Source organism: Lagopus leucura, unplaced genomic scaffold, assembly GCF_019238085.1.
Source record: "Lagopus leucura isolate 7727_CA_CO unplaced genomic scaffold, USGS_WTPT01 Super-Scaffold_100009, whole genome shotgun sequence".
NCBI lineage: Eukaryota > Metazoa > Chordata > Aves > Galliformes > Phasianidae > Lagopus > Lagopus leucura.
In genome coordinates, this window is record NW_024962266.1 from 23,330,249 (window position 1) to 23,355,556 (window position 25,308).

Below are 25,308 nucleotides of genomic sequence, written 5' to 3' on the forward strand. Positions count from 1 at the left end.
TGTACTGAGTTGAAGTCTTTTTGATAGAAATAAGTTTCTAAAGCTACAATTTCCCTCACTCAGAGGCAGAGTTTCATAATTCTCAGTGGAACAAGAGCTGATAACAGACAAAGCAATGAAGCACACAATAACAGCCATCTGAAAAATGCATCTCTGTTGGCTGCTCTCAGTAAAGATGCACATTGTGCAGTATTTACACCATAGTAATACAGGCTAATTACTGATGAAAACTTAATTCTACTTTTATTAATTCTCACAGACACAATGGATAGCAGCCATCAAGTATTCATTTCTATACTGGATACAAGTATATGGCACCAGTATATTTCTTCATTTCACATATATAAGGTCTTACAGCTCTAGATATCTACCTCTAAACAAACTGAGCACACAAAATCCAGGAGGTTGATTAATTGACATATCTTTCTCCTCTGAAAGGAAGGCTGTCATACCCCATAAGCAGAACTACTTCATAATATAAACTATTTCATCATATAAACAAAATAAGAAACAATATGTATGTGAAATCACTGAAGTTGTTTTAATATTTTTAAGTGAAAAAGATGAACTAAAGCTTAAATCTACTTTGGCAATCTTTTAGAAGCCAAGTGATGCAAAATAAATTTAGCTTCTTTAGCATACATCTGTTTCAACAGTTAATCCAAATTAACTCTTCCCATACTCCAAGTGTCTCTTTCCAGACAGATCATTCCTCCCAACATTAGAAAAAAAAGGAGCAACAGAATTCTTAAGTGGCAAGTTCTTAAAATAAAGCCTAGCACTTCCACAAGATGAACAGATGGTACAGTTCCACATTATCTTTTTCTGAGTACCTAACTTGCCATAAGTAGGCCACAGCCATTCACTCTCAGCCACCCACATGCTCTCTACACCACAGCGCACTGAACCCTCAGATGATCTGCTTGTGGCTCCGTGCTCCAATTTAGATCAGTGACACCACATGTTTCACAAGTATGCCCGCACTTTTAATACCAAAATGAGACCTCCAGAAGGAAAAAAAATGAAGAAGAAAAAAGAGGCACTCAGGAAAAAAAAACACAGGTAAGAGACACACTCTGGAACTCTCATTTGTATTTTTGTAATGCTATCGGCTCTTGTCACTCAAGTACTTTCACATTTATTCCAAGAAGACTGGAAGTTTAATCTGTGTTCATACAAAACACATTTCTGCAAATCTGCACTTAGAGAGAAGAGTGTACTTACTGCCAACAAAAGGGTCGGACTGGAAGAACTCTAAGCTTGTTTCAGAAACTATATCAGGCAATGGATGAGATTCAGCATCAAATGGATCCTCCTGAAAAACATGAAAGAAGTAAAGAAAGGTAAGAAGTGTGAGACACTTACCTCATACTGTTATCATTTATTAACTTCTTAAAGCTGAAATGAGTTTGAGTTCATCAGAACTCAACAGAGAGCTAGAGTATTCCTCAGTAAAAATCAACCTGCTATATAAGATAAATGCATTTATGACATCATGCCCTATTTATTTTTATTTTTTCTTTTTACATTCACTTCTTCCCCCACTTAAATTTGAACAAACTCACTTTTCTCGTAACAGTTGCAGATGGAGTCTCTTTGTCTTCTTCTGCAGCAGCAGCTGTTGTTTCAGGACTATTTCTTGTCTACGTAAGGATAAAAGCAATTTAGTGTAAGTAAACAGAACACTACACTACTTACTCCATTTTAAGTCAAACTGTTGTGAGAATATACTAAAGGATACCTCAAGAGGTTCATACTTAGAACACACTGAAGTGTTCGATAAATTGAGACAGAAAACTGGGCATTTAAAAAGCAAGACAGCTTTTAGATTTTCGTACTATTCCTCATTCTATTGGAAACAATTGGAAACAGCTGCTCTTCTTTAACATTAATTTTACTCTTCAATTTATGATGTTAAGCTTTGGAAAATAATGTTGCCTCTTTTTCTGCTTATCAACTTCCAGATCTCTGGAATACTCCCTCAGAATAACATCCTTAAAGTTCGCTTTGAAAATGTTTAAAAACAAAATACAACCAATCTTAATACATTCTTAATTTATTCCAACTTCACAGCTGCATTGCATCATGATCAGGGAGGCAAAACATTTTACTCACTGGGGATACGTTGTTTATTTGTTCATCTTCAGCTATGCTTTCCCTTTCAGCATTCTCATTAAGGTTAGCAGTTTCACTGCTGCTGTTGCTAAGACTAGAATGATCCGCAGTTCCGTTAACAAGTACAGTCTGTGGCTGAGAGTGCCAACTAAATTGGTTACTTTCCAGTTCTTTCAGCTCAAGAAGTTTTGTCTGCACCTGTGAACAGAAATAACGCATGTGTGTCAACGCAGCAGCACATGGAAACTAGAATACAACTCTCCCTTCCTAACTGTGAGATGGAAGGTAATTCTTATACTCCAAGATCAAGTATAACAAACTATAAAATTTCCTAGAAAAGCACAAATCTGCTCCTGAAGAGATATGGTAGAAGACCTGAGAACCTTCTGTGCCAAGGAAGCAGGCCGTATCACTGGTGATCACTGGCAGTATTAAAGACTTGTTCCACTGCCACTCAAGCACATCAGACTTGCAAAGCCTTTGGTTTGTTTGGGTGTGGGTTTTTGATTTTTGTTTGATTTGTTTTGTTTATTCCCTTTTACATTACTCATTTGTAATTGCCTTAAGCTCCACAAATGTAAAAGGCTGCTTAATCAGAATTCAAAGAAAAAATTACAAAATTATCTTCCTCCACACACCTTTTGAAGTCTAGAAAATCCAAAATATATTTTCCTAAGCAGGCAGTTACAGCCACATGATTATTTCAGCAATAAGTGAGAGAAATGACAAAAAGGTATGCAAGCTAACTGTTCATTGAAGTAATAAACTGTTGACTGCACATACAAAGTACAGCTTTGTTCTTAAAAAACAACGCAGCAATCTCTCTGCTTCTCTGTACCTAGTCCCAGTACTCTTCCATTCACCTTCCTCCTTCAAGAATACACTAAGTAAACGTGTTAAGTAAATCTATACCAACGTCACATCAATCTATGAACAGTGAGATCATGGCTCAGGCTGCGGCTGAGGAAGAAAACCTGGATAACTATTGGACATAAGGAATTTAAAGAGGCATTACTCATTAGTCATTCATTACATTAAAGCAAGTTATTTATCAATTATAATGAATTCCCTCTTATTAACAATGGAGAAATAGAAATAAATACTTAGAGCAACGCGAGTCAGTCTGTAAGAATTGTAACTACTAAACACATGCTCTGTGCAAGCAATGGAACATATAGAAACTGTGAAAAGAAGAAAAACATTTTCTCCTTATGAAAAAATCATACCAAAGCCTGTCAGCTAAAACAGGTTTTTTTGTTTTGCCTTTCTCTTTTTTTTTTTTAATTATTGTTTTTCCTTTTTTTTTTCCCTTCCCCTTTCACAATGCCTTACAGAACTGATTTCCTGTTGTGAATCTTGCAGATGTTGCTGAAGAGGTCCCAGCTGTGCTTTCCCAGACTCTATGCAATGCTCAAGCTCTGCAGTTTCTTGCTGCAGACGACTCAGCTCCTCTTGAGCTTTGGTCAGTTCATCTTCATATGCTGAGATCTTTGACTCCTGGCTTGTTATTTCAGCTTTCAGCATGGCAATCTAAAGCATAAACAAGGATTCTAAAGTCAAATTAGGAAAAGAACAACAAACAACAACACACCAAAAATACCCCCACACCTCCAAATATATCTAGGAAAGGCTAAGATTTATGACCAGAAGATTTATGACCAGCTATTGCAGAGACTTCAGATCATACTCTAACAGAAGATTTATCTGCTATTTGTCCCAATGAGATCAAGCTGTTTTCCTGACCAATACAGGTATTACTAATATTTAAGATATGGGAAAAAAAAAACAACCCTGAAATTTTATGTTAGAAAAAAAATATATATATATATGACTATTATTTTTTTTAATCCCAAGAAATCAATCCTGATAATTAGTGTTTATAGTTACATTTACATTGTGTTACACATTTGTGTCATTTGTACACAACTTCACATGTGTGCAAACACATCTTACTACATTTGTTGGCACACTGAGACATAAAGAGGTCAGTGAAATAAATGATGTCTCCTATTCTCTATTGGTCACAAAATCCTGCAACTCAGGCTGTTTAATCTTGAAAGTTTTTTCTCCTTTCCCAACCACCACAACACAGTGCAAGCATGCCTTACTCAAAATGCAGCATTCCTTCTTAAGGGCTGAAGCCACTAGGCCTTACCAAGTGGGCCTCCTCTGCACATTTCTGCCTGATATCATTAAGTTGCTCTTCCAACTTGGCCTTCTGCTCATCAAGATCATTAAGGATTTCCTGCGCTTCCTGTTTCTGAGCTTGCAGTTTCTGCAGATTACTGCTCTCCCGTTTTACTTCATCTTGTAGATCCTGTAATAAAACAGATTTGCTTTGCCTTTGTTTACTGCTCCCTCTGACCATTAAATTTCATGGTATAAATTGTGGTAATGATCAGCCAGATTTGAGAGTAGCAACATGTTATCTTCCAAAGGCTAACATGTACTGCACATCACACAAGCAAGTGTTCTCAAGTTTTAATTCTAAGAGAACAACAATTAGGTTATTTGCTTTTTCTTTTCTTTCATCAAACAACAACAACAACAACAACAACAACAACAAGGTATTGAAATATTGAAGATCACACTCCCAAACAGAAATTAGAACAGTTTAATCAGTGGGAGGTAGGCTTCCTTCCTGAATCCAGAAGTCATCCTTACTCAGGCTGCTACATTCTTTTCTATTTTAGCAACATGTTTTATTGAGTTCCTTAGTAACAGAAATTCTTTACTCTCTTCCTTTCCCCTCAAAAACACACACCCAAAAATACAAACTCATTTTAGCAGCAAGGTAAAGAACAAAATCAGTGCCTTATTAACCCAATTGCACTTCCCTTAAGATTTTCCCCACCTCCAATTTTTGCTGAAATCACCCTTTTTTTTTTTCCTGGTAAGAAATGCATGTTCCATATATGAAAACATGGCATGTTTTGTTACAGGGAACAGCTGTAAATAAAATGTAAGATACAGAAAGTAGCATCATATGATAATTAGTTCATTTCTGAGCAACAACAATGGCTATACTTCAAACTGCAGAGATAACACTGGAAAAAAACCAAGACAAGAATTTAGCAAGCACTGTCAAAGTCAAGAGGAAGAAGTAATACGGAGAGATCAAAAAAGGATTATTACAGAAGTAGTAGATGAGAGAAGAAGATTGCAGTCTTCTGACTTGATTGATCTTGTTGATCTTGAGAAGATTGATGAGATCACGCATTCGTGTGCTGTTCTACAGTAAGATTCTGTTGTCACTTTTAGGTGATTAAGTTATCTTTTTTCAAAAAGGGGAAGAAGGTTAACTCATATCTGTTAACATCTCCAGTTAACCAGGACAAGAAGAGAGAGAAACAAAGGTATATGGTGCAGCAGTCAGATGCTCAGCAAAACAGGGAACCTCAAGACAGTCAGAAGACTACCTAATAATATCAGAGACTCGTTTATTAGAAAAATCAAAATCCATTTATCAACTTCAGGATTAATGGCTGAAATTTCATGACTAACCTACAGCAGCCAGAATAGATGACTTATTGATTCTGCTTTATGGAAAATAAGTCAATATATGCAAAAAGCTCTGACAGCAACTAGTGACTTGGACAACTGGGAAAGTGTCCTAATCCGTTCCGTTTTTCCACAACTTTGATACAAATCCCATCTGACTCTCAACACACACAACCAAGTTGAGGGGTGGAAGTAACAGTTCCTTTCAGACACACACACAAGCTAAATATAGATGACTTTCAATCTTGCTACTGGTTCTTGAGACCCAATGTCTGTTCCAGCCACAGCAGTAGAGAAGCGCTGAGGAGACATGACTGTACCTGATATCTCCAAAATAGATTCTTCTTTCTTCCATAGATGTGAACATAAGTTGTGCTTTTTTTTTTTCCCCAGGAGTTCCAAGCATTTGTTCAATTTTTTTGTTCAATTTTCTCTTCACAAAGTTTCAATATTCCACTTAAAACTGGAAACAGACCTTTTGACTTCATGTCAGGAGAATTCTAGGGAATTTTATTCCAGGATTCTTTCCCAGTTATTGTTGGGAAAGCCAGAAGAATCACCATTTATGTTAGAGTCTTTGCAGGCACACTAAGAAACCATACACATATACAAAGTGCTTGATGGAGGATCTGAGTCTTGGGCATGTGGAAAAAAGCCCATAACTTGAGGTAGTGCCTCAATGATGACACTTGTATGGTCAAAAATTGTTGTTTTAGTGATACATTAACTCTGAAAAACTGAGTTGTCTTCTGCCAAGAAGAACATTTTGTATCCGTGTTTCTTATCTCTGTTATTCATAAGAAAATAAAAACTCCATCACAGAATAAATAAAAAAAATGCCTTAGTTTCTCAATCTTCACTATTCTACCTGTTACCTCTTACGAAAAACAGTCTTTAATCATTGCTGAGAGATAATGCTTTAATAAACATTAAAATATATCACAGTTTGTTATGTTTTCTCTACAAGTCTTTTTCTGTCCCTGCCTCTCAGACTCTATTTGTACAGCATATACATTATTTCATAGGGGAAAATAGCTATTCTATCTCTTCCCTCATACAGATCTGTTCAATCCATCACAAGCCTTTGTGAGGTTATAATTTATGTTGGTGAACATAATCCTGGTATCATGAACCTTTCCATGTGCTGCCACTAGATTAGCTTGATCAAAAGTGGCAGATTACAACACAGTTTGTGCCTACCATCTTTAGAAATATCACTATAAGAACATCAGAAAGAAAAAAAGAAGCAAATAACATGATATTCTTCATCTGCTATCCTGTGAAGTTCTAGAAAGTTTCATGAAACATGCAGGTTCCTTCAACATTAAGGAACAAAGAGACCAGAGATACAGAGCCATCAGCTCAAATGAATGCTGGAGTCATGTCCCATTTGATTCTGATGGCTTTCCATTTTTCTGACATGTCAGTAACAGACTGCTCCTTCTTCACAGACCGAGAACTCCTTATGTTTAGCAGGATACAAATAGCTTATGTGATCACTAAGAGGTTAAAGATTTAAGACAGTTGTTTCGAACACAACTGCTCTGGATACAATGATCCCATTGATTCTGTGATGCTGCTGACTATCAAGGACTATAAACATAAAATCACACTAAGACTGCAACATTTTAGGCCTCACGATACTAATGGCAGGTGTTTTACTTAGCTTTAGACACCTCTCGTACAAAGGCAGCAGAGAACTCAATCTTAATATGAACACACAAGTTTCAGAACAACGAACAAAATCACCATGTGTGCCCAAATAGAAACATCAGTGAGAATGTTTAACAGTGTGAAAAGGTCCTCTTCATCACAGAGAAGAACGATGCTGGCATGCACAGACAGAATTGCAGGAATGGTCAACTTCTGCACACATTCCAGCAGCTGCTGAATCTGGCTGCCATTGTGACTACCAGGCCAGCATCTGCTTATCTTCTGAAAGGTCAGATTATTCAGTATCATCCAGGCTTTAAGGATATTAAATAGCTGAGCACAAGAGTCACAATGCTTGCAACACTGGCTTTTCTTTCCCAACCTTCCAGCCCCCAAAACAAAGTAAAATTAGAAATTTATATCATTTACTCATAATCAAATAGAGAGTATTTGAACTAATAAAGATTCCCAAAACAAAGGCAGAAATAAATGTAAATGATCAGATAGAACACTGAAATTTTTTTTTCTTATTGTTGCAATTCCAGCTGCTTCTGCACCTTAAAATTTAACTTAAATATGCTTTGCAGTATTTAATTCAGAGCTTATACTGTTAACACCCTAAACACTGATGCTGACTATATAATTTTTAATTCATAAGGCACTTGCAAAATTCAAATTACACTAAGTTCAATGACGCCCCTTTAAATAAAAATCAAATATATTACTTCAGAATTCACTTATTTTAGGCAATATTCTTCTCAAGCTGGATAATTACTGAGACTTTTAAGAAGCAGCCCCATAGAGAAGTCCTTTTAATTCAGCCTCGTTAAGTTTACTAATTTGTGGCACGATAGCGTCTTATTCAGTTTTTAGTAGATCAGCCCTGCTTAAAAGAGGATTTATTATTTTGAATATCTCTCATTAAAATCTCCATGCAGATTACATATCCTAGGAGCTCACACATTTATACAGAGATGCAGAACCCTACTAATCCACATTGGTATACCAAATATATTTCAACATACATTCTTTTCCTCAGCCACCACTCAGCAAGTGATGCGATCTAAAGATTCAGTAATCTCATTGCTATTAAAGCATCACATGGTGCAATATCAGATATCTGAGCAACAATTCTGCGTCTTATTTACCTGCACCTCACTCGTCCTCTGTTTGATGGTATCTTCTTTCTCCTTCAGGTCTTGCTCTACATTATTCTTTTCCCTAGAAGACCAGCAAACAATGCAAGAATACTTAAGAACATCAGCTACAGCAGGTACAGTTATCCAGCCTCCTAACCCTGTATCTCTCTTTAAATACATAGTGAAACATTAAACACAAAAGATCTAAGGGATTTCTGCTTTCCAAATAATTTACAAGACAGAAGCCCACATAAGCCTTGTGCATAAAAAAAAAAAGATGCCTTTCACCCAACTGCACTTTAGTGATAAGAATGGCTTAAAAATGGAAGGGGGCGGGAGGGAAAAATCAATGAAATACTGTCTTCAGTGATCTCACTGTTGCTATGGAGCGCTTGTCTAATGAAAACTGCTGGGAAAAGTGGGAGGGATTGCATCAGATTCCATCTGTTAACCCCTGCAAATACAGTAATTCCTATGCTACCAGCAGCTAAAAGCATTTTCAGGAGGCCACCCTAGCAGATTATTAACCTTGACTATCATATTTTAGATAGATTTGTTGGTAAGATCAGTCAGAAGAAGAAAAGTTAGCCTGCTGTAATCACTAAGTGCTTAACAGACTCCATATATAGTTATTTGCTGTGTCATATCAAGTCTGTCCCTACAGACATTTATGCAAGCTTACAAGTGACTACTGATGACAGGGGAATTACCATCAGTAAATTCTTGGCTGCCAAGATAACAATAGCTTTAAGAAATGAAAAAGCCACACAACCCAAAAGTGTTCTTACAAAAAAAGAATTTATCCCTACACAATGTATGCTATGTTTTCTCCTGTACCAGATGTAGAAAAGCAGGACAGCAGGCTTTGCAATTTTAACAATAGCTTTTATATACAAATATTTATGTCTATAAAGACTCTGCTATTAAAATGCCTATGTACATTGAAGATGAGAGTATTATCATTTTTCAAATTCTGACATTTCCCTAAGGTAATTCATTTAGAAAAGCCATCAAATGATATTACTAGCACGTACTAAAATTAATCATATATTAATAGCAGCAGAATGGGCAATCAATCCGAAACTATTAATCTTATTGTTTACTCTTCTCTAGTACGAAATGAAGCACTACCATCCCCAAAGTGAAAAGGGGAATTTCCTCTGAGAAAGTTGACTTTATTCAGGCTAAGGAGTGCTTGTTTACTGCTAAGGCATATACAATGGAAGATGGAAAAAATCAGGTATCATGCCTTACAAATATTCATTCAGAAAAATTATCACTATATCTCACGCTCAATTACTGTTTATCTCAGCACCCAATTAACTTACTGACCATGCTTTAAGGAGAGGTTTACACGGAGGAAAATAGAAAGATGTGGAAACAGGGACTCTGAAGAACAAGCTGTGCTATTTTTTTTTTTAGGTGTCAACCTTCATGTTTCAAAAAACTTCCCAGTCCCCATTCATCAGGAAAAAAAATAATCATGAAAATGCTGCACAGATCTATTGTTTCCTTCAAACCAAATGCTTTTCTCTAGCTCAATAAACCAGCATTTGTTGCAGAGTTGAATTTAGATATTTAAAGCATCACAAGACAGAGTTGAAACAAGTCCTTTTGACTTCTGCCTTTTATAACTTTCCATAAATAAATGGTCCCCATCTCAAAGCACTTCCACAGATCTAAACAGAAGGCAAGTTCAAAAATACCAAGCCCTCAGATACTTATCAAACACAAACATTCAGGCATATTATTCCTAATTGAAGATAAATGACAGAATAATTGACTAGATCAACAAAAAGCTGTTTTGTTATTTTTCCAGCTTGGGTATGAAAACTGAGCAGGAAATAAAATGCAAGCAGGTACGTATGCCTTAACATATAGCTTTCCCTAATTCCTGTCACTGATAGGCCTGAAGAGACCATCAGAAAAGAAACTCGCTTCCCTTCTATTTCAACAGTGGTCAGGTACCAAAATCTTGCAATCTGGACTACACCAAGGGACACAATACCCACCCACAGCCAGCTTACACTGGTCAGATCACAACACAGACAATGAATGGAAAAAACATCAAATGAAAGAATTATTGTCAGGCCGAACAAGAAACACTTAGGCAGCAGTCTCAGACAAAGGAAAGCTAAGTGAATACAGGCTGAACAATGCATCTACCCTCCCTGCTCCCCACCGTGAGCAAAGCATCTTTGTTTCAAATGAAGGTAATGCCGACCTACTTAATTTACTAATTCTTCTGAATGCCTCCATCTCTTTTACAGACTATCTGGTAAACCTGCATACCGGGGATATAACCAAACTGTATTATTGGACATGACAGATTTCTTGAATTATACAGTCCCATAACATCTCCTGGAAACACAAAAACACCTGTGGTCTCAACAATAAGTTAACATTTGAAACCAACTCAAACTCCATTAGGTAAGCAATGCAGTTTCCCTAGGTAACTTAATAGCAGCCAGGTCAGGAGGTCTTTTTGTTCAATAAATTAAAAATAATGATTGAAAACAAACAAATAACAAAAGAACAACCCAACATACACACTTCATAATATACAAATCAAGTAACACCAGTAAATCCAGCAGCTTTGCAATTTGTGAATGGAGTATTATTTAAGAATTGGAACCAGCACACAGGGAACATTTGCAATAGCTGACAGCTGAGTAGACCCATGTCAGTAGAGCCACTTAAGCCATCTATGAAGCAATCCTGGCCTCACTTCTTGATAGCTAACAATCAGAACAACACTAGTTAAAAATGAAAAATAGTAAATAGATCAGTTCTTTTCCACAAAATATGATCAATGGCTGCTCACAGACTTAGTAGCATCATTTAAACTCAGTTGCCAAACATTTCTTATTGTCACATACATGTGCAATTGTGGGAATTCCCAGTGTAGAAGTGCTTAATGTTGACACTGCTAGAAAAAAAAAAAACAACCAAACATCTAGAGTTTGCTCAGTTTTTCCTCCCCTTCAGTCCCCCAGTTTTCAGCTGGAACAACCCAGCTGCTTTCTTCTAATCTGGTTTGGAAGCAGCTGGTTTACAGTTCTTACTGTTGATTTGCTAACAAGTTCTATATTTCTGGACTTTTAAACAAAGCTTTGATGCAAATACATGGCAACAAAAAGTTGCCCCTGGAAAAAAATAGAGCATTTTATTATTTCCTTACTTTTGAGAGACTAACTTACCTGCTCTAAAATTCTCCTAGCTTGACTTATGTTCAGGAAAATGCAGCCACTGCTCTCCAACACTCACAAAGGGTGGCACCAAGTTAAGCTCAGCTATTCACACTTACAAAGCAATGTTCTACTGATAAAATCTGAAGAAATCCCACTCATTTGTGGGCCACAGCTAGCTTTAATGAACAAAAAGAAAGCAGGGTGTGCTGGGTCAAGAAAAAGGCTCAATGGCTCAAAAAGAGAATATTAAGAACATCTGGTTTAACCTCTCACTGGGCTGATGAAAAAAAAAAAGCAGAAATAACTCTCAAGAAATATAATGCAACGGAAATAGAATTTACAGATCTTCTGAAAAAGCAGTACTGCTGTCAGGCTCAAAATGAGGCACATTCCATAGCATCCCTAGGCAAGTCATTTGCCCTACCAGAGGGGAATTAACCTTACTAATAGGCATTGTGCTTTTTATTTCCCATCTGATATTCAATCTCCATTTTCTCACCTTATGTTTTCATCACATTAGATTCAAAAAGCTCTTGGCTACCAGATGTTTTCCCACACAAACACATCACTTCTGCATTCTTCACTCAGCCTTTCAACAAACAGCATTTTCACAACACAGTCATTCTCTTCATTATTTTAGGGAGTTCCTCTGGTTGTTTTCTTTAGTTTAAATGTGCATTTCAAAAATAGATTCAATTTCTACTAATGGCTCTCAAAAATGCAGCTCTCATTGATAAAACACAACTCATGGATTAGAATTAGTACATACTGGGTTTAATCATTAAACATTTTGTTTTGTTTAATAATGAATCAAATTGTTTGGATGACGTTTTAATATGGTAACTATGAAGACTGAAAGTATACTTAAACAGTTATACCTGAAATGCAGACTTCCCAAGAGACGAGAAATGTCCTAAACTTATCACAAAGACTGATCTGCTGCCTCCTACTGCCACCTGGACTTCAGGTGAGATACAGGAGAGCAACATCTCCACTACCAAAATGACTCTTTTATAGCAGCTAAACAACTGCTAAGTGATCAAAATTAATTTATTACTAACACAATACTAACACATGGGTATCTCCATCAATCAGATATAACCCAAATAAATAATTTGCCACTGAAGAAGCAGAAGCAATGACTTCCAAAGGCCATGGGGTTCCTTCATATATCACAGGGAGAAAGAAAGAGCAGAACACAACAAAACGGTGTGAATGTTAGGCTGCAAATACACTTAGTAAAAACTAAAAAATCCACCTTTATCTAAAAATTCACACAAGTGAATAATTTATTTCCTTCTAATAACAAATACACATAGTTGCAAATCAAATTGTAGGTTAATAAATGTGTAAGTCCAAAACTGGTATCAATACAAGTTAAAGAACAGAGGAAGCCATGGCAATGACAAGTGAGGAGGCAGAGGAAGTAACAAGCAGCTCAAGTGCAAAAACATTTATCTGTTTAGGAGATGGGCTGTGCTTTCACACATTTCCAAATTAAAACACTCCTACAAGTGACATGGATAAGTCACTCTTTGTCATCATGACAAAGCTCCTTAACTGACAGGATGAACTTCCAGTATATTTACAATAGTAGCAAAAGTCACTAAAGAAGAATATCTGCTATGTCTTGAGAGTATGACAAGGATTGTACAGTATATATGAGCTTGATTTTCCTCAGTGACTTGAAATCTTAGCCTAGAAATAATAAGCCTAGAAATAATTTTTGGAAACCAAGCATCTGTCTAGCTCTAATTTAAACAACTTTTTCAGTGCAAAAGTGAATTTCACCAAACAGAAGGCAAGCATGTCTATCTTTACCACCATAAAAATTCTAGCTGATTTATGTAAGTCCTTATGTAAACTGCCACCTTCTGACTCCCTTCCCTGTATCCTTCTTGAGCCTTCTTCTCTCAGTTCCCAGCCTCCATTAGGAAAAAGTCCCTAGGATTTGCTCTACAAATCAAAGGCATCTTATACTAATTTCTGTCCTGGCTTCCACATCCTAAAGATCTCCTGTATTCTGACCTGACAATAAAGATGAACTAAAGAGAATATCTGGATCCTAGGATGCTAGGAGATGCAGCTCTCTGAAACATGTGTAGAAGTGATCACGGACAGAATTTTCAGTCTTGCTGTTACTAAATGCAGTCTTCTGAGTCAACAAAGAATAGAAGAGTTAAACATCATTAGAATAAATTTATCAATTTGCTTATCATTGGTAACAGACTACATTACCTTCTGATTTTCTCTTATGCATTGGTTTTTTGGTTTATTTTTCAGGGGAAAAAAAAAAAGCAAGAAGTAAAACAACCAAACATTCCTCCTTCACCTACCTCTGCAGGTCTACTATTTCATTGTTCAATGTATCAAGCTCTTTAATTGCAGAAAAATCTGCTACAGAATTCAGTCCTTGAACACTCTGAAAGAAAGAAAAAGTTTATGCAGTCTGACATCTACGTTCACTTTACAAGTGAAACACAAATGTAACAACTGTTTGTAGCATTACTTTTCAATTCTTTCATTGTTTAAAGAAAAAAAAAAAGCAAAAAAACCCAGCCCAGCTGCTATATGGACAGAATACCCCATATGCCCCATGAATCTGGTAATACACAACAAGTTTGTCTCCTGAAAATTGAAGGCATGTCTTCCACAAAAGCACACCTAATCATACAATAAGAGTCTAGATCTAAAATTAAATTTATTTTATGGTTGATGTTTAGTGGGTTTCCTATCTCTCATTTAAACAGGTTTGGTTTATTTACTACTGATATATGCATCTCTTCACGTTGGTGATCCTCCTGATGCAAAGTAAAAATGCTTTGTTTGCAATGCTTTACGCTGTATCTAGCTGTGTTAACACAAATCCCAGAGTACTGACTCAAACTCCAATAACACATAATTATAGGTAATTAATGCCTTTGAGTTCTTACTTCCTTAACAACTTCATAATGAGACAACTACTATAACACAAATTATGCATAGGTTTATGAATTTACATAAATGACTGGGGCACAAGTTTCAAATATACAAATTAACAAATACTGCAATTGTTCTATTATGCCTGAACAAAACACACACAGATTTAGGAAGCCATTGACATAGTAACTACATTCCAGAACACATATAATCCTTCTAGCTTTAAAGTTATCTGGGACAAAATACAGAAGTTCAGAGGGCAACATAAACATTCAGCTGGTGATATTTCAAAAATAACACGAATTCAAATCTTTAAATCCTGCAGAGAAAGATTTATCTTTCCCTGAAGATGAATCAAGATGCTACGAACTACTTATTTATTCATGTGTATACTGGGGGAAAAAGTAAGAAACCTTTAGTCAACCAAAGACCTAACCAGTAAATCTGTGCACACAGTGGCGGAGAATATTACTCAGCACAATTACAGATTATTCATACATATTTTTATTGGAGTAAATGACACAAATTGAGAATTAAAAAACCATGCAGTTACTCTTAAACAGGTTAGTGTACACTTTCTCAAACTGGCCAAACAGTTACAAAGTTCAATCCTATTCTCAAGAATTACACTGGAGTTTTGATGAGTTGCTCACAATTCCTCTAATGAGGAAATCCTTCCTTATTCTATAAAGAAGGAAATACGGTGGTATGAGCCACAAGTGTAAATTCTTTCTGGGCTCTGTTTTCTAATGGTAACTCGAGCATCAAATTTGAACAAGGTGTAGTACCATCGCATTTTCAGTTCTTCAGGAGAACTCTGGGGAGAGACCCAGTCCAGAAAGGCCATTTTTAGCTTTATTGTACACGTTCGGAAGAGGCAGAAGTTGGAATTATTTGCTGCCACTTAACATCACACATGCAAGCAACACTTCAACATTTTAAACGGAAAATATTAATAAAAGTTAATTTCAGTCACAATTCCATAAAGGAACTGGAATGCAAGTGTAAGTTTTACAGCCAGTAATGCAAGAGCTGGTTTTGTAACTACAGACAGCTTTAGGTAAAGGAACACAGCAACAAATACTAGACTACTACTGCTCTTTCCCATTTATGAGATCTGCATTCAAACGTCAGAATAGAAATAAGAAGTTATACTATTGTGTTAATGAAATTCTGCAAGGACACCAAACATTAGAAAACAGCAATACACACGCATGTGATTTCTGAATACCTACCAAGAAGGACTGCAAGTTAACTTTCTATACTTCAAAAATGCAATGGATTACCATTGTGGTTACTGATATTTTTGCTACTACCCTCGTACTGGTAAACCAGGAGAGGAAGCCTACCTTTCTTTACTAATTAAGCCACAACACTTCAAGTAATCCAGAAAAAGGCCTATTTCTGCCCACCACTCTTACTTATCTTTTTGTTCAGTTCTCGAGCAATTAAGTTCTTCCATATCCACTAAGAAGACAGCATCTTTTTTGGAAAATCTCAAAATGAGCTAAGCTTTTAGCTCACCTAGTAAAATGGGTAAGGATTTAGACAGCTAACTAAAAGATCTCTTAACTTCTTTCATAACATTCTCATCTTTTATGTTAGCAATCACTGCAAAATTCAACTGATGTCTTTAAGAGTTCTGTGAAGACAACGTACACAGAACAGCAGTAAACAATGTTGATTTCATTTAAAGTGTTCTGACCACTACATGTTCTGAAACATAATCAGTAATAACATGGATATCAGTCCTAATGGATACTGTCATCTGTCAGACTGGGCTACAACTGCCATCACTTCCCCAACAATTTGAACAGGATAATACAAAGCACTTTCTTTTGTAAACTTAAGCAGTACACACAGCCAAACTGTAACAGCCACAGAGGTCTACCCCAGAAACATTTTCTGCACAAGAGTGGATTACGTACACTGTGTTAGTTCAGATTTGCAAAGCACCTTGAGATTCTTCCAGGTGAACAACACTGGAAACCAGTAATAATTTGAGACTGCAACAAGTTGTGATGCTTCAGAAAGTGCTGCACTATTTCAGTGGTTACTTAAGAGTCTTAGAAGGATGCTCATTATCAAACCAACAGACAGTAAATATTAGAAAAGCAAAGATTCTCTAACCTTGAGAAAGCAGAGTTAACAAACTGACAGAATAATAAGGATGAAAAGCAGAGTGGTGCAGAATGGAAAAAACAGTCCAAACTAGAAAAGAGACATAGAAAGGAAAGCAAACATACAAAAAAGATTAGTAGGGTTGCAAATAAAGCAATTACTTTTTAAAAATAGAATGTAAAAAAGAAATAAGATTCCAGTTACAGAAACTCAAAAGTAGTGCCAAACTTTGAGTTTCTAGTTTTTCAGTTGCTGATTTTTCATTCTGTTCAAGAAAGTGTAGAATCAGCTTTGCACAACCAAGAAAAGGTAACCAACATAAGACTCTACAATGCGTAAAACAAGTAAGAATCTGCCAATGACTTCTGCCATTCTGATAAACATAACTTGAGCTGTTGAGGTTTAGTCTACTGCTGGATTAAGACAGATGGCAATTAACAGGCTATCAAGACATTTAAACTATCTGTGAAGAATAAAATGGTGGACATTTACTTTTTGAACTTTAAATACATAAACTTTATTTAATTCACATTATTTTGAGTGTTATTGAAAAAAAAGAAATGTGAAAGATAATTGAAAAGCACACTAGGACAAAAACATAGAACCTGTGCATGTTACTCCTGATGCAAACTAAGATTTCTTCAGACAGGAAAAAGATTATTCTTTTAATATAGAAAATAATGCTTTCTCAACATAAGATCTCTCTGCTTGGTTGGCAAGTGTAATAAATGGCAGCTTCAGTTCAAAACATGAATGGAGCAGTGTTTTGTCACTTCTTTGTAATTAATGCTTGTTTTCTTCCTGATATTATGATAACCTTGAGGTTTGCCAGTACTTGAAGTGCCTCCTTTCCAGCCTTTGAAATTTATACCAAGCATGCAAACCCATCCTTACCTTCTGTAATGTGACACTCCTGTCTGAAGGTGGAATCATCTCTGGAGTCAGAGCTTGAGGTGGATCTATGCCCTTTGTTAATTTCTGATTAATTAAGTAGAAAGCCAAAGCAAACTGTTCCTTGGAAAGCTTCCCACAGTCCTTTGTGTCGCACAGAGCCCTAGACAGAGATGCACATGGAATAAACCAAATCTTCATTTCCACAAGTATAACTCTACATGTTATACTTTATTTCACTTAGAACTGTGAAAACAGCTACTGAGTGCCTCCTCTATTAAAAATAATGCAACACACAACAAACCATGGTAATGAATGCAGAAACACACACAACCACTTCCCTCCTTTTGTGTAAAGTTCCAATGCTCTGTTAGAGTAATTGCTAATCTGGTAAAAGGCAGAACTAGGCATACGAATTGCAACATCTGAATATCTATAGCTGAATTTATCTGCTCAACTAAAGAACATTCCATAGGCAACACCAGTTTATACCATTTTCCTAGATTTCCTACATTATATTAACCATACAGTGAAAAAACCCAATCGTTTTTCTATCAGAGTGCCATGCACTATCTTACAGTGGAGAAAAATTTAGAAAAAATACCATCACACAGTAGGTGTCACTACAGCCTGTAATATACAGGCTTTAATGAAAGACAAACAATTCACAGAATTAGATGGGCCCTGAGTCTTGAATGCTAAGAATTTCATGCAGATAATTCTCAAATGGACAGTCTCAGTGTTCAAATACACAGCAACATTATGGTCCTTTATATAGAGGCATTTAGCTAAATGCAGTATTTGTTTGAAGCCATTTCTTCAGGCACTTTACCTCCTCTAGCTAGGAAATAGCTCATGGCATTAACCAATTTTCCCCCTATTTCTATCCAAAAGTAGAAGCAAATTAAGTTACCACTGCTAATACAGAGGCCTTGCTACTTTATATGAAAATAGCTCTCATTTTCTATAAATGTCAGCATAGCACTTTTCATGAAAAGAGCTAGGAAGGATCAAGAACCAAGCCATCGTCTAAACAGCTGTCAAGGGAAAATAATCCCTACCAGATATGTGCAAGCAGAGCAGAAGGCAGTCCTGTCTTCAAGAATAGTTCTCTGGCTTCCACACCTGACACAAATCCATCCATGTCCTTGTCAGTTTTCATAAAGATCTCATCATACTTAATTTTGTCTGCAGGCGATACAACCCACTGAAGGGAAGGGAGGGGGAGTGGTAGAGAGGAAAACAAAACCCACAATACCAAGATAAAGACAGTTCTGTTTTTGGTTATATACTTTCAGAGTTACATAATTCATGGACTATAGCACACATTTTAGATTTATGAATCACTTTTATCATCCAAAATAGACACGTATAGGCAAGACACTCCAAAAGCAGCAACACTGGTATCAGTGAAGGGCCACAGCTGGTTGATACTGCTCTACTTCTTTGCCTATGCAACAGAAATATTCCCTGGGGCCCAGATCTCCTCCTAGCAAGGGGTTTTGCACTCACCACTGTACTCATAGTCTGCCTCCATCAACTTCACTCTTCCTTACACAGCTGGAGAGCTTTAGATGGGTCAAGCTCAGAGTTAACAGCTGGGACATTCTAAATTACACATCTGAAGTTCTTACTAAGGTAAAGATAGGAGTTACAGCCACATTTCTTACTTCAGCAATTTTTCCAATACTATACTATTTACTATAAGAAGATGGAGGGAGGATGAGTGAAAATTGCTTCAGCTTTTGCGTATATGCATGCTCGTGGACACTAATTTAAGTGTACAAGGACACTTAATATACAAATCCCAAATGGTGCTGTATAAAAAAAACAAACAAACAAAAACATACACCAAGACACTCATCCAGAACACAACTGCTCTGTAATACACACATTACCCAGGCTTAAGTCAGTCAAGTAAGCTGCCAAAGTCTGGGAACCAGGAGACACAAAGTGCCAATCTGCTGATTTCTCAAATACAGGTACCCAAATATCCAAGCAGCATCTTATGCATTAAAGTACTTCAGCTCTCACCTCAGATTCCTTCCTCAACATTTGCTTCAAATACAACCAGTAAATTACAATGCACTTGAAAAGACATACTCCCAAATTCTGGATTCTAAAAGGATCAGAATTCAATAAGATGCTTTTCTGCTGGAGTTAAGTTTCTCAGTAACTACATTTAGAACAAGCACCAGATCTCACATATTTCAGGGGATGTGCTAGACCATCTGTCCTCTTTCTTTCCATAGCTTGCAGTGATCTACTGTTTTCATGAACGTCTTCTTCAAACTGCTTCTGTGCACAACATGTAAGTGCATACACAATCCTATCACAATGTCTTAAAAACTGCCCAGATTCCAATCAGTATTCAGTCAGAACAAACATTCTGCCTACGTATGCTTGGATTTAACTGTTTTCTAAGTGTTCTAAGGTTGAGCTAGATGCTTTGAAACAATTTATTTTAAAAATATCTTCAAAATCTTCACTAAATAATATGCTTTTATCCAACTGTTTATATTTGCAGACATCTGAAGAAATTATGTATTATCTTTTCTCTTAATCTTGTCTTCCCATCACCCTCCTCAATTTTATTATCAATAGGGGAAGGAGAAGGAAATAAAAAATGTTTATCAAGACTCCTCACATAAGCACACACCAAAGAACAACATAAAGAACAAATCTTTTGACCCCAATTTCCTTCAGAATTATACCTGTGTTAATGGTGTTTTGGCAGCTAAAATGCCTACAGGTGGCAAGGACTGATGAGAATCTTTGGAAGATGCTGAAGAAGGGATTAATGGCATTGCTCCTGGAACACTAATAGGTTTTCTCTTGGATAGTGGCACCAAAGCTGCAGGCAAGGACATTGGCACTGGCTCTTTCTCCAAAGCGCAGTACACCAAGAACATGGCCTGAACACAAAGAAACAAACACAAATGAGGAGAGAAGGAGGAGAAAGAATTAGTTAAGAAATAACTTTGTAGCATGTTTTCACAATATTTCATTTAGCCCAGAGGGAAAGCTACTTTGTGTAATGATATATTCAATAAACTGATGCTAATTCAGTAATAAAATTAGATGAAAGTCTTTGAATAAAGGCAAGAAATGAAACTGCACAGTCAGAACCCAACACGCAATTCACCCATTTTGAGCTTCTGTCATTCCATTTTCAGAATTCTGAGGCATATAGGATACTTACAACTGCAAATTCATCGCGATCCAACATTCCATCTCGGTCAATATCACTCAATTCCCACACCTACCAATAAAAAGAAGAATATAGGGATATTTGCCTAAACTGTAGTGTTTGCCTTTTTATATCACTACAAAACAAATGAGAGAACAGCCTCCTCCCACTGTATCTAAAGTCCTACTAATCTAACAGCAGTTTTCAGTAAGTGATACACATTCATACAGACCATGCAAAAGAAGAGTCTGAAATCGAAGTGCTAATTGAACCCTGTCCAAAACAAAGTGTTGAAGCATACACAAAACTGATACATTATAATTAGAGGTAATCTATCAAAATGTCAATGAAAAATTTTACAGTTTAACAACTGTATGTCTGGTCACTCCATATGACAATATTTAGTAATTAGGCTTATTACTATAAACACAGGATGTGAGAAACAGATGAAGATGAGTGAAGCATAGTTATTACCTGCGAATTAACAATTAATTGGAAAAAAAAATAATAGGAAGCTACTCTTACTCGTCCTAAGATATCCACTGGCAGTTTTGAGTTGAGGAGTACAGGTTTCACTTTATCTCCTGACAGTAGTCCATTAACAGGATTTAGGCTGTCAAAAATAGCATCATACTTGGCCTTGTCTTCCAGCTGCAGAGCAGAAGAAAAATAATCACACTTGCACTCCATAAAGCACTTTCAAAAATACTGACTCACTTTTGTCAAAGCTACAGCGAGAGAAGCATACATAGAAGTTCCTGATACACAGAAATTACATCCTCCCCCCCTTTTTTTTCTTTTTAAAGGCAGAGACTTGTACAAAATCCATTGAGATTTAGTCCTCATTTATTTTCATGCCTTTAAGTGACTATTCTCAATAAATCAAGTTTCTTCCCAAGATTTCCCAAGCAGTTTCACACCTCCCCCAGACCCACACAAATTAGATCTACAAGCCAAAGTACAGATTGAACAGGAATGTCAATTTATCATGTGCAATGAACTATAGCTATCAGTACCATATTTTTCTCAGATTTGTGTTTCCTTACAAAGCACATCACCATTCTACATAGTAGCATGATATTTTGTTTACCTTAACAGCCCATGGTATATCACTTGATGCTGTTCCACTGAGCAGCAAAGGACTACTAGTATCAGTCTAATAAAAAAAGAAGAGAGAAAAGACTCACTTTAAAAAAAAAAAAAAAAAAAGAGTTCTGACCTTTCAAAACCACCCCCTTATTTGAGAAGTTATTGCTTCTCAAAGCATTTTAGTCATGCATACTTTAGTGAGGGAGATAAAGATTTACAGTAAGAAATTTAAAACCTTTCTTCCATTAAGGACAGCACTAACAGAACAAGTGCCATAAATATTCCAGTTTTACACAATTCTACTTTTATAACCCCACTAGAACATGCAGCACCTTATTCTAACTCCACATTCTCTTGTTTTCCCCTCCCTGCAACACCTTTTTCAGAAATATTTGGTATTCATAACAAGTCCTCCTAATTGTTAGCTTCAAAGCTTCTTATTAGTAAGAAGTTGATAGGCATATTAAAAATAAAATCTTACAAATCTTGGTGGAGGAACAGGCAAATTGAGGCTACTCAGGGAAACGTCCAATCCATTCTGTGCACATGCTACAAGTCGTAAAGCTATAAAAAACTCCTACAGGAAAAATAAAATTGTAAAGTTTTATTGTATGAAAATATGCAAGAGCAAGAATTAAGAAGTTTTCTAGCACTGTTATACATACAATGGTCACAAACAGCTTGGAAGGTAGGAGTTGCAAAATGACAGAAAGCAGTAGTCAAAAAAACACTGAATCCTTCCAGCGAGGTAAAACTTACTATTACTAGCTCCATGCATTCAGTTGCTTCCTTGCCAGTATAACCAGCTGTCTGCACTCAGTTCTTCTATGACAGAGAAGTAAGAATCTGAAGCAGTGAGTACAGCTGTTTATCTTGAAGGAACTGAGTTAACCCCAAAGGTAGCTGACAGTGGAGGAGGGAAGAAGTGTACAGCATATGAAATAGATGAACCAAACTGGAAGGCTGATGAAAGATTTGTTTCATAGATGCTACAAGCACCTTTTCCGAATGTGGACTAAAGCAACCAACTCTCTGCAGGCCATTATTTAATGAACTACACTTCAAAGCATCTAACAGCAATATCACATCAGAGCTTGTCAGCAGCTCGTGCTACATGCATCACTGATGTACATCTGACTGACACAGACATACTGCTCACAGCTGCAGCTTAAAAACAACAAGTCCAAACACACACATGAAATCCAGCAAAATTAGATAAATTGAAGATTTTATAGCATTTTAATTTCTGCATTTTTGCCCTCAAGATTAAGAGGAAAAATTACCTTAATAGTAAATACAGTACATTAGACTTAAATTATTCCTCTGTTGTATTGCACACATACACAGCAGCTCATTTTATGACTTGAAGAGAAACAGATGAGGAAGCTGAAGGGTACTTCACTTATTGTAGCTTACACTGAAATGGGGAGTACATATCAGAAAAAAAATCCTATGAGAAGAATTGCCTTCCTGAACCAGAAACATTAATACTCATCTCATTGCAAGGTTTGCTAGCAGTTAGAGTAACCTCATTCATCATACAATCATACCTGTTTGTTCAAGATTCCTTTGCTATCAGTATCAGCTAAGTCCCAAATCTAAAACATAAAAACAATAGTCAAAGGTATTCCAAAACACTAAGAGGAAGCTGACAAGTTCTCACTCACTTTAAAAACAATTTAATTCTCGGATGGAAGTTCAGTTCTTAACTTTTGTTACAGCAATTACTTGTGGTGACAAATTTAAATGCTGTTTTAATTTCCATCACGAGTAACATATACAGTTAAATAAGCACAGGTACTGAAGTTTGAAACTATTAAATAGCACTACTGAAAACACACTAGGGAAGATCATGTATCCTGCCATACCTTTCCAAGTATTTTAATTTACAGGGGATGCTAACTGAAGTAAGGGACCACAGGATTATTAAATACTTGTCATTAAATACCTTTCCAAGTACCAAGTCTGTCAATCCAGATTTCTTCAAGAAAACAGCTGCATCAGAAGCTAACACTCTTCCAGTATTAGCAGAATCAACCTGGGGATAGAAGAAAAAAAGGCAACTCACATCACAAACCAGCTTTCAAATTGATGGAAACTCACTACAGAAGCTATCAAAAAGCTAGCAAAGAATGCTCATAGCCACATGAGAATCTCTCTCAGCAAAGGCAGTGTAACACAGTATCAGCTGTGTTTATTTTTAATTTCACAGCAATTAGACTGCGTAAAATGAATAAGTTTATGATAGAACTGGAGGAGTACTAAGCATCAGTGCTACTTCAGGTGATGAATTTATTCTTCATTGGTACAGAAAGCTCTTAAGTGCTTCTAGTATGAAAGAAACAAGACGTGCTCTACTAATACTATAAGAAAAAAGGGAAATGTCTTTCTAACACTGCTATTTTGAAAGCTGACATCTCCTTATATAAAGGAGGAGAAGGAAAAAGTTATCATGTGCATCTGAAAGTGTTTAGACAGTACATTCCAAAGTTACTTCTTAGTACTGATGCTTGCAGAAAAAGCATTTGGCTGAGCAAGTCAGAAGACTCAATTCCATAGAAAAAAATCCACTGACACAACACAGCTAACAGTAACATCAGGTTCAGGCTGTATCCTGCTAAGACTGCCAGACGATGCTCCAGTGTCACTAGGCTGCTTAAGCCAATGGATGCAAGATGCTAAGTGACTTCAGAAGCTGGATCATACTTGGCCTGTAACTCCCTTTCTTCATCCAACTTTTTGTTTCATACTTCAGTGATTAAGCAATTGCAACCATGAAGAAGGGACAGACAGGTGTGTGGCAAAGATCATCCAAGTCAGTGAAACAGCCATTTGTACGGAGCTAGGAAATCTAACAGGGAGAAAAGTGAGTTCCTTGTCTTTTCTTGCGACCCTCTAACGATAAACATAATATGGTGTTCTCTAAAGGACTTGTATTCCTAGAGAGAGAGATGACAAGTTTGTTCATCAGACTGAAAGATAGCTTCGTAAGGGTGATGCTATTTCTTTCAACTCTCATAAGCCATTCTAACTATGACCAAGGTAAACTCCCTTTTTTTGTTCATCAATTTCAAAACTGAAATGCCCCTTTCGTGGAGAAAGGTCCCTCTTAGGAAGTGAGTGCCCAACTTTTTGAGGCATAAGTTGATAAATGGTGCTGTACACCTTTTTTTTTAAACCTGTTTTTACGAAAACAAACTTTTTTTTTCCTTCTGAATCTAAATATAAAAGACAAATGACAAATCTTATTTATCAAAAGAATTTATGTCCACTGAGTGAAGCTGCAAGAACTACACATATGCTTTTGGCATTCGGTTGCCTTTCACTCCTCACAGCACTGGGAAGAACCTTAAGGCACAAAGAGTGATGCAAGTCTTACATAAACCTAACTGGTCTACAAACACAGCAAAGTCAGTTTCACTTGTAAATGGAAAACAACCAACCACATCAGCACAGTACTTGGCAGGGGTTTACTCCAGTCCAACTGCTAACAGTCCTC

General features: G+C 36.5%; 1 protein-coding gene across 1 annotated transcript in view; it reads right to left on the minus strand.

Moving 5' to 3' along the window:
• Positions 1-25,308, minus strand: part of EPS15 (epidermal growth factor receptor pathway substrate 15) — a 43,533-nt gene that overhangs the window by 11,993 nt on the left and 6,232 nt on the right. The window contains exons 3-18 of the mRNA XM_042873649.1: positions 23,758-23,847; positions 23,360-23,407; positions 22,291-22,386; positions 21,811-21,876; positions 21,246-21,371; positions 20,733-20,792; positions 20,245-20,445; positions 18,592-18,737; positions 17,534-17,693; positions 13,936-14,021; positions 8,418-8,490; positions 4,271-4,432; positions 3,448-3,645; positions 2,116-2,313; positions 1,566-1,643; positions 1,225-1,315 (exon numbers count right to left, since the gene is read on the minus strand). Of these exons, the coding sequence (XP_042729583.1) occupies positions 1,225-1,315; positions 1,566-1,643; positions 2,116-2,313; positions 3,448-3,645; positions 4,271-4,432; positions 8,418-8,490; positions 13,936-14,021; positions 17,534-17,693; positions 18,592-18,737; positions 20,245-20,445; positions 20,733-20,792; positions 21,246-21,371; positions 21,811-21,876; positions 22,291-22,386; positions 23,360-23,407; positions 23,758-23,847 (1,879 nt within the window). The remainder of the gene's footprint in view (positions 1-1,224; positions 1,316-1,565; positions 1,644-2,115; positions 2,314-3,447; positions 3,646-4,270; positions 4,433-8,417; positions 8,491-13,935; positions 14,022-17,533; positions 17,694-18,591; positions 18,738-20,244; positions 20,446-20,732; positions 20,793-21,245; positions 21,372-21,810; positions 21,877-22,290; positions 22,387-23,359; positions 23,408-23,757; positions 23,848-25,308) is intronic.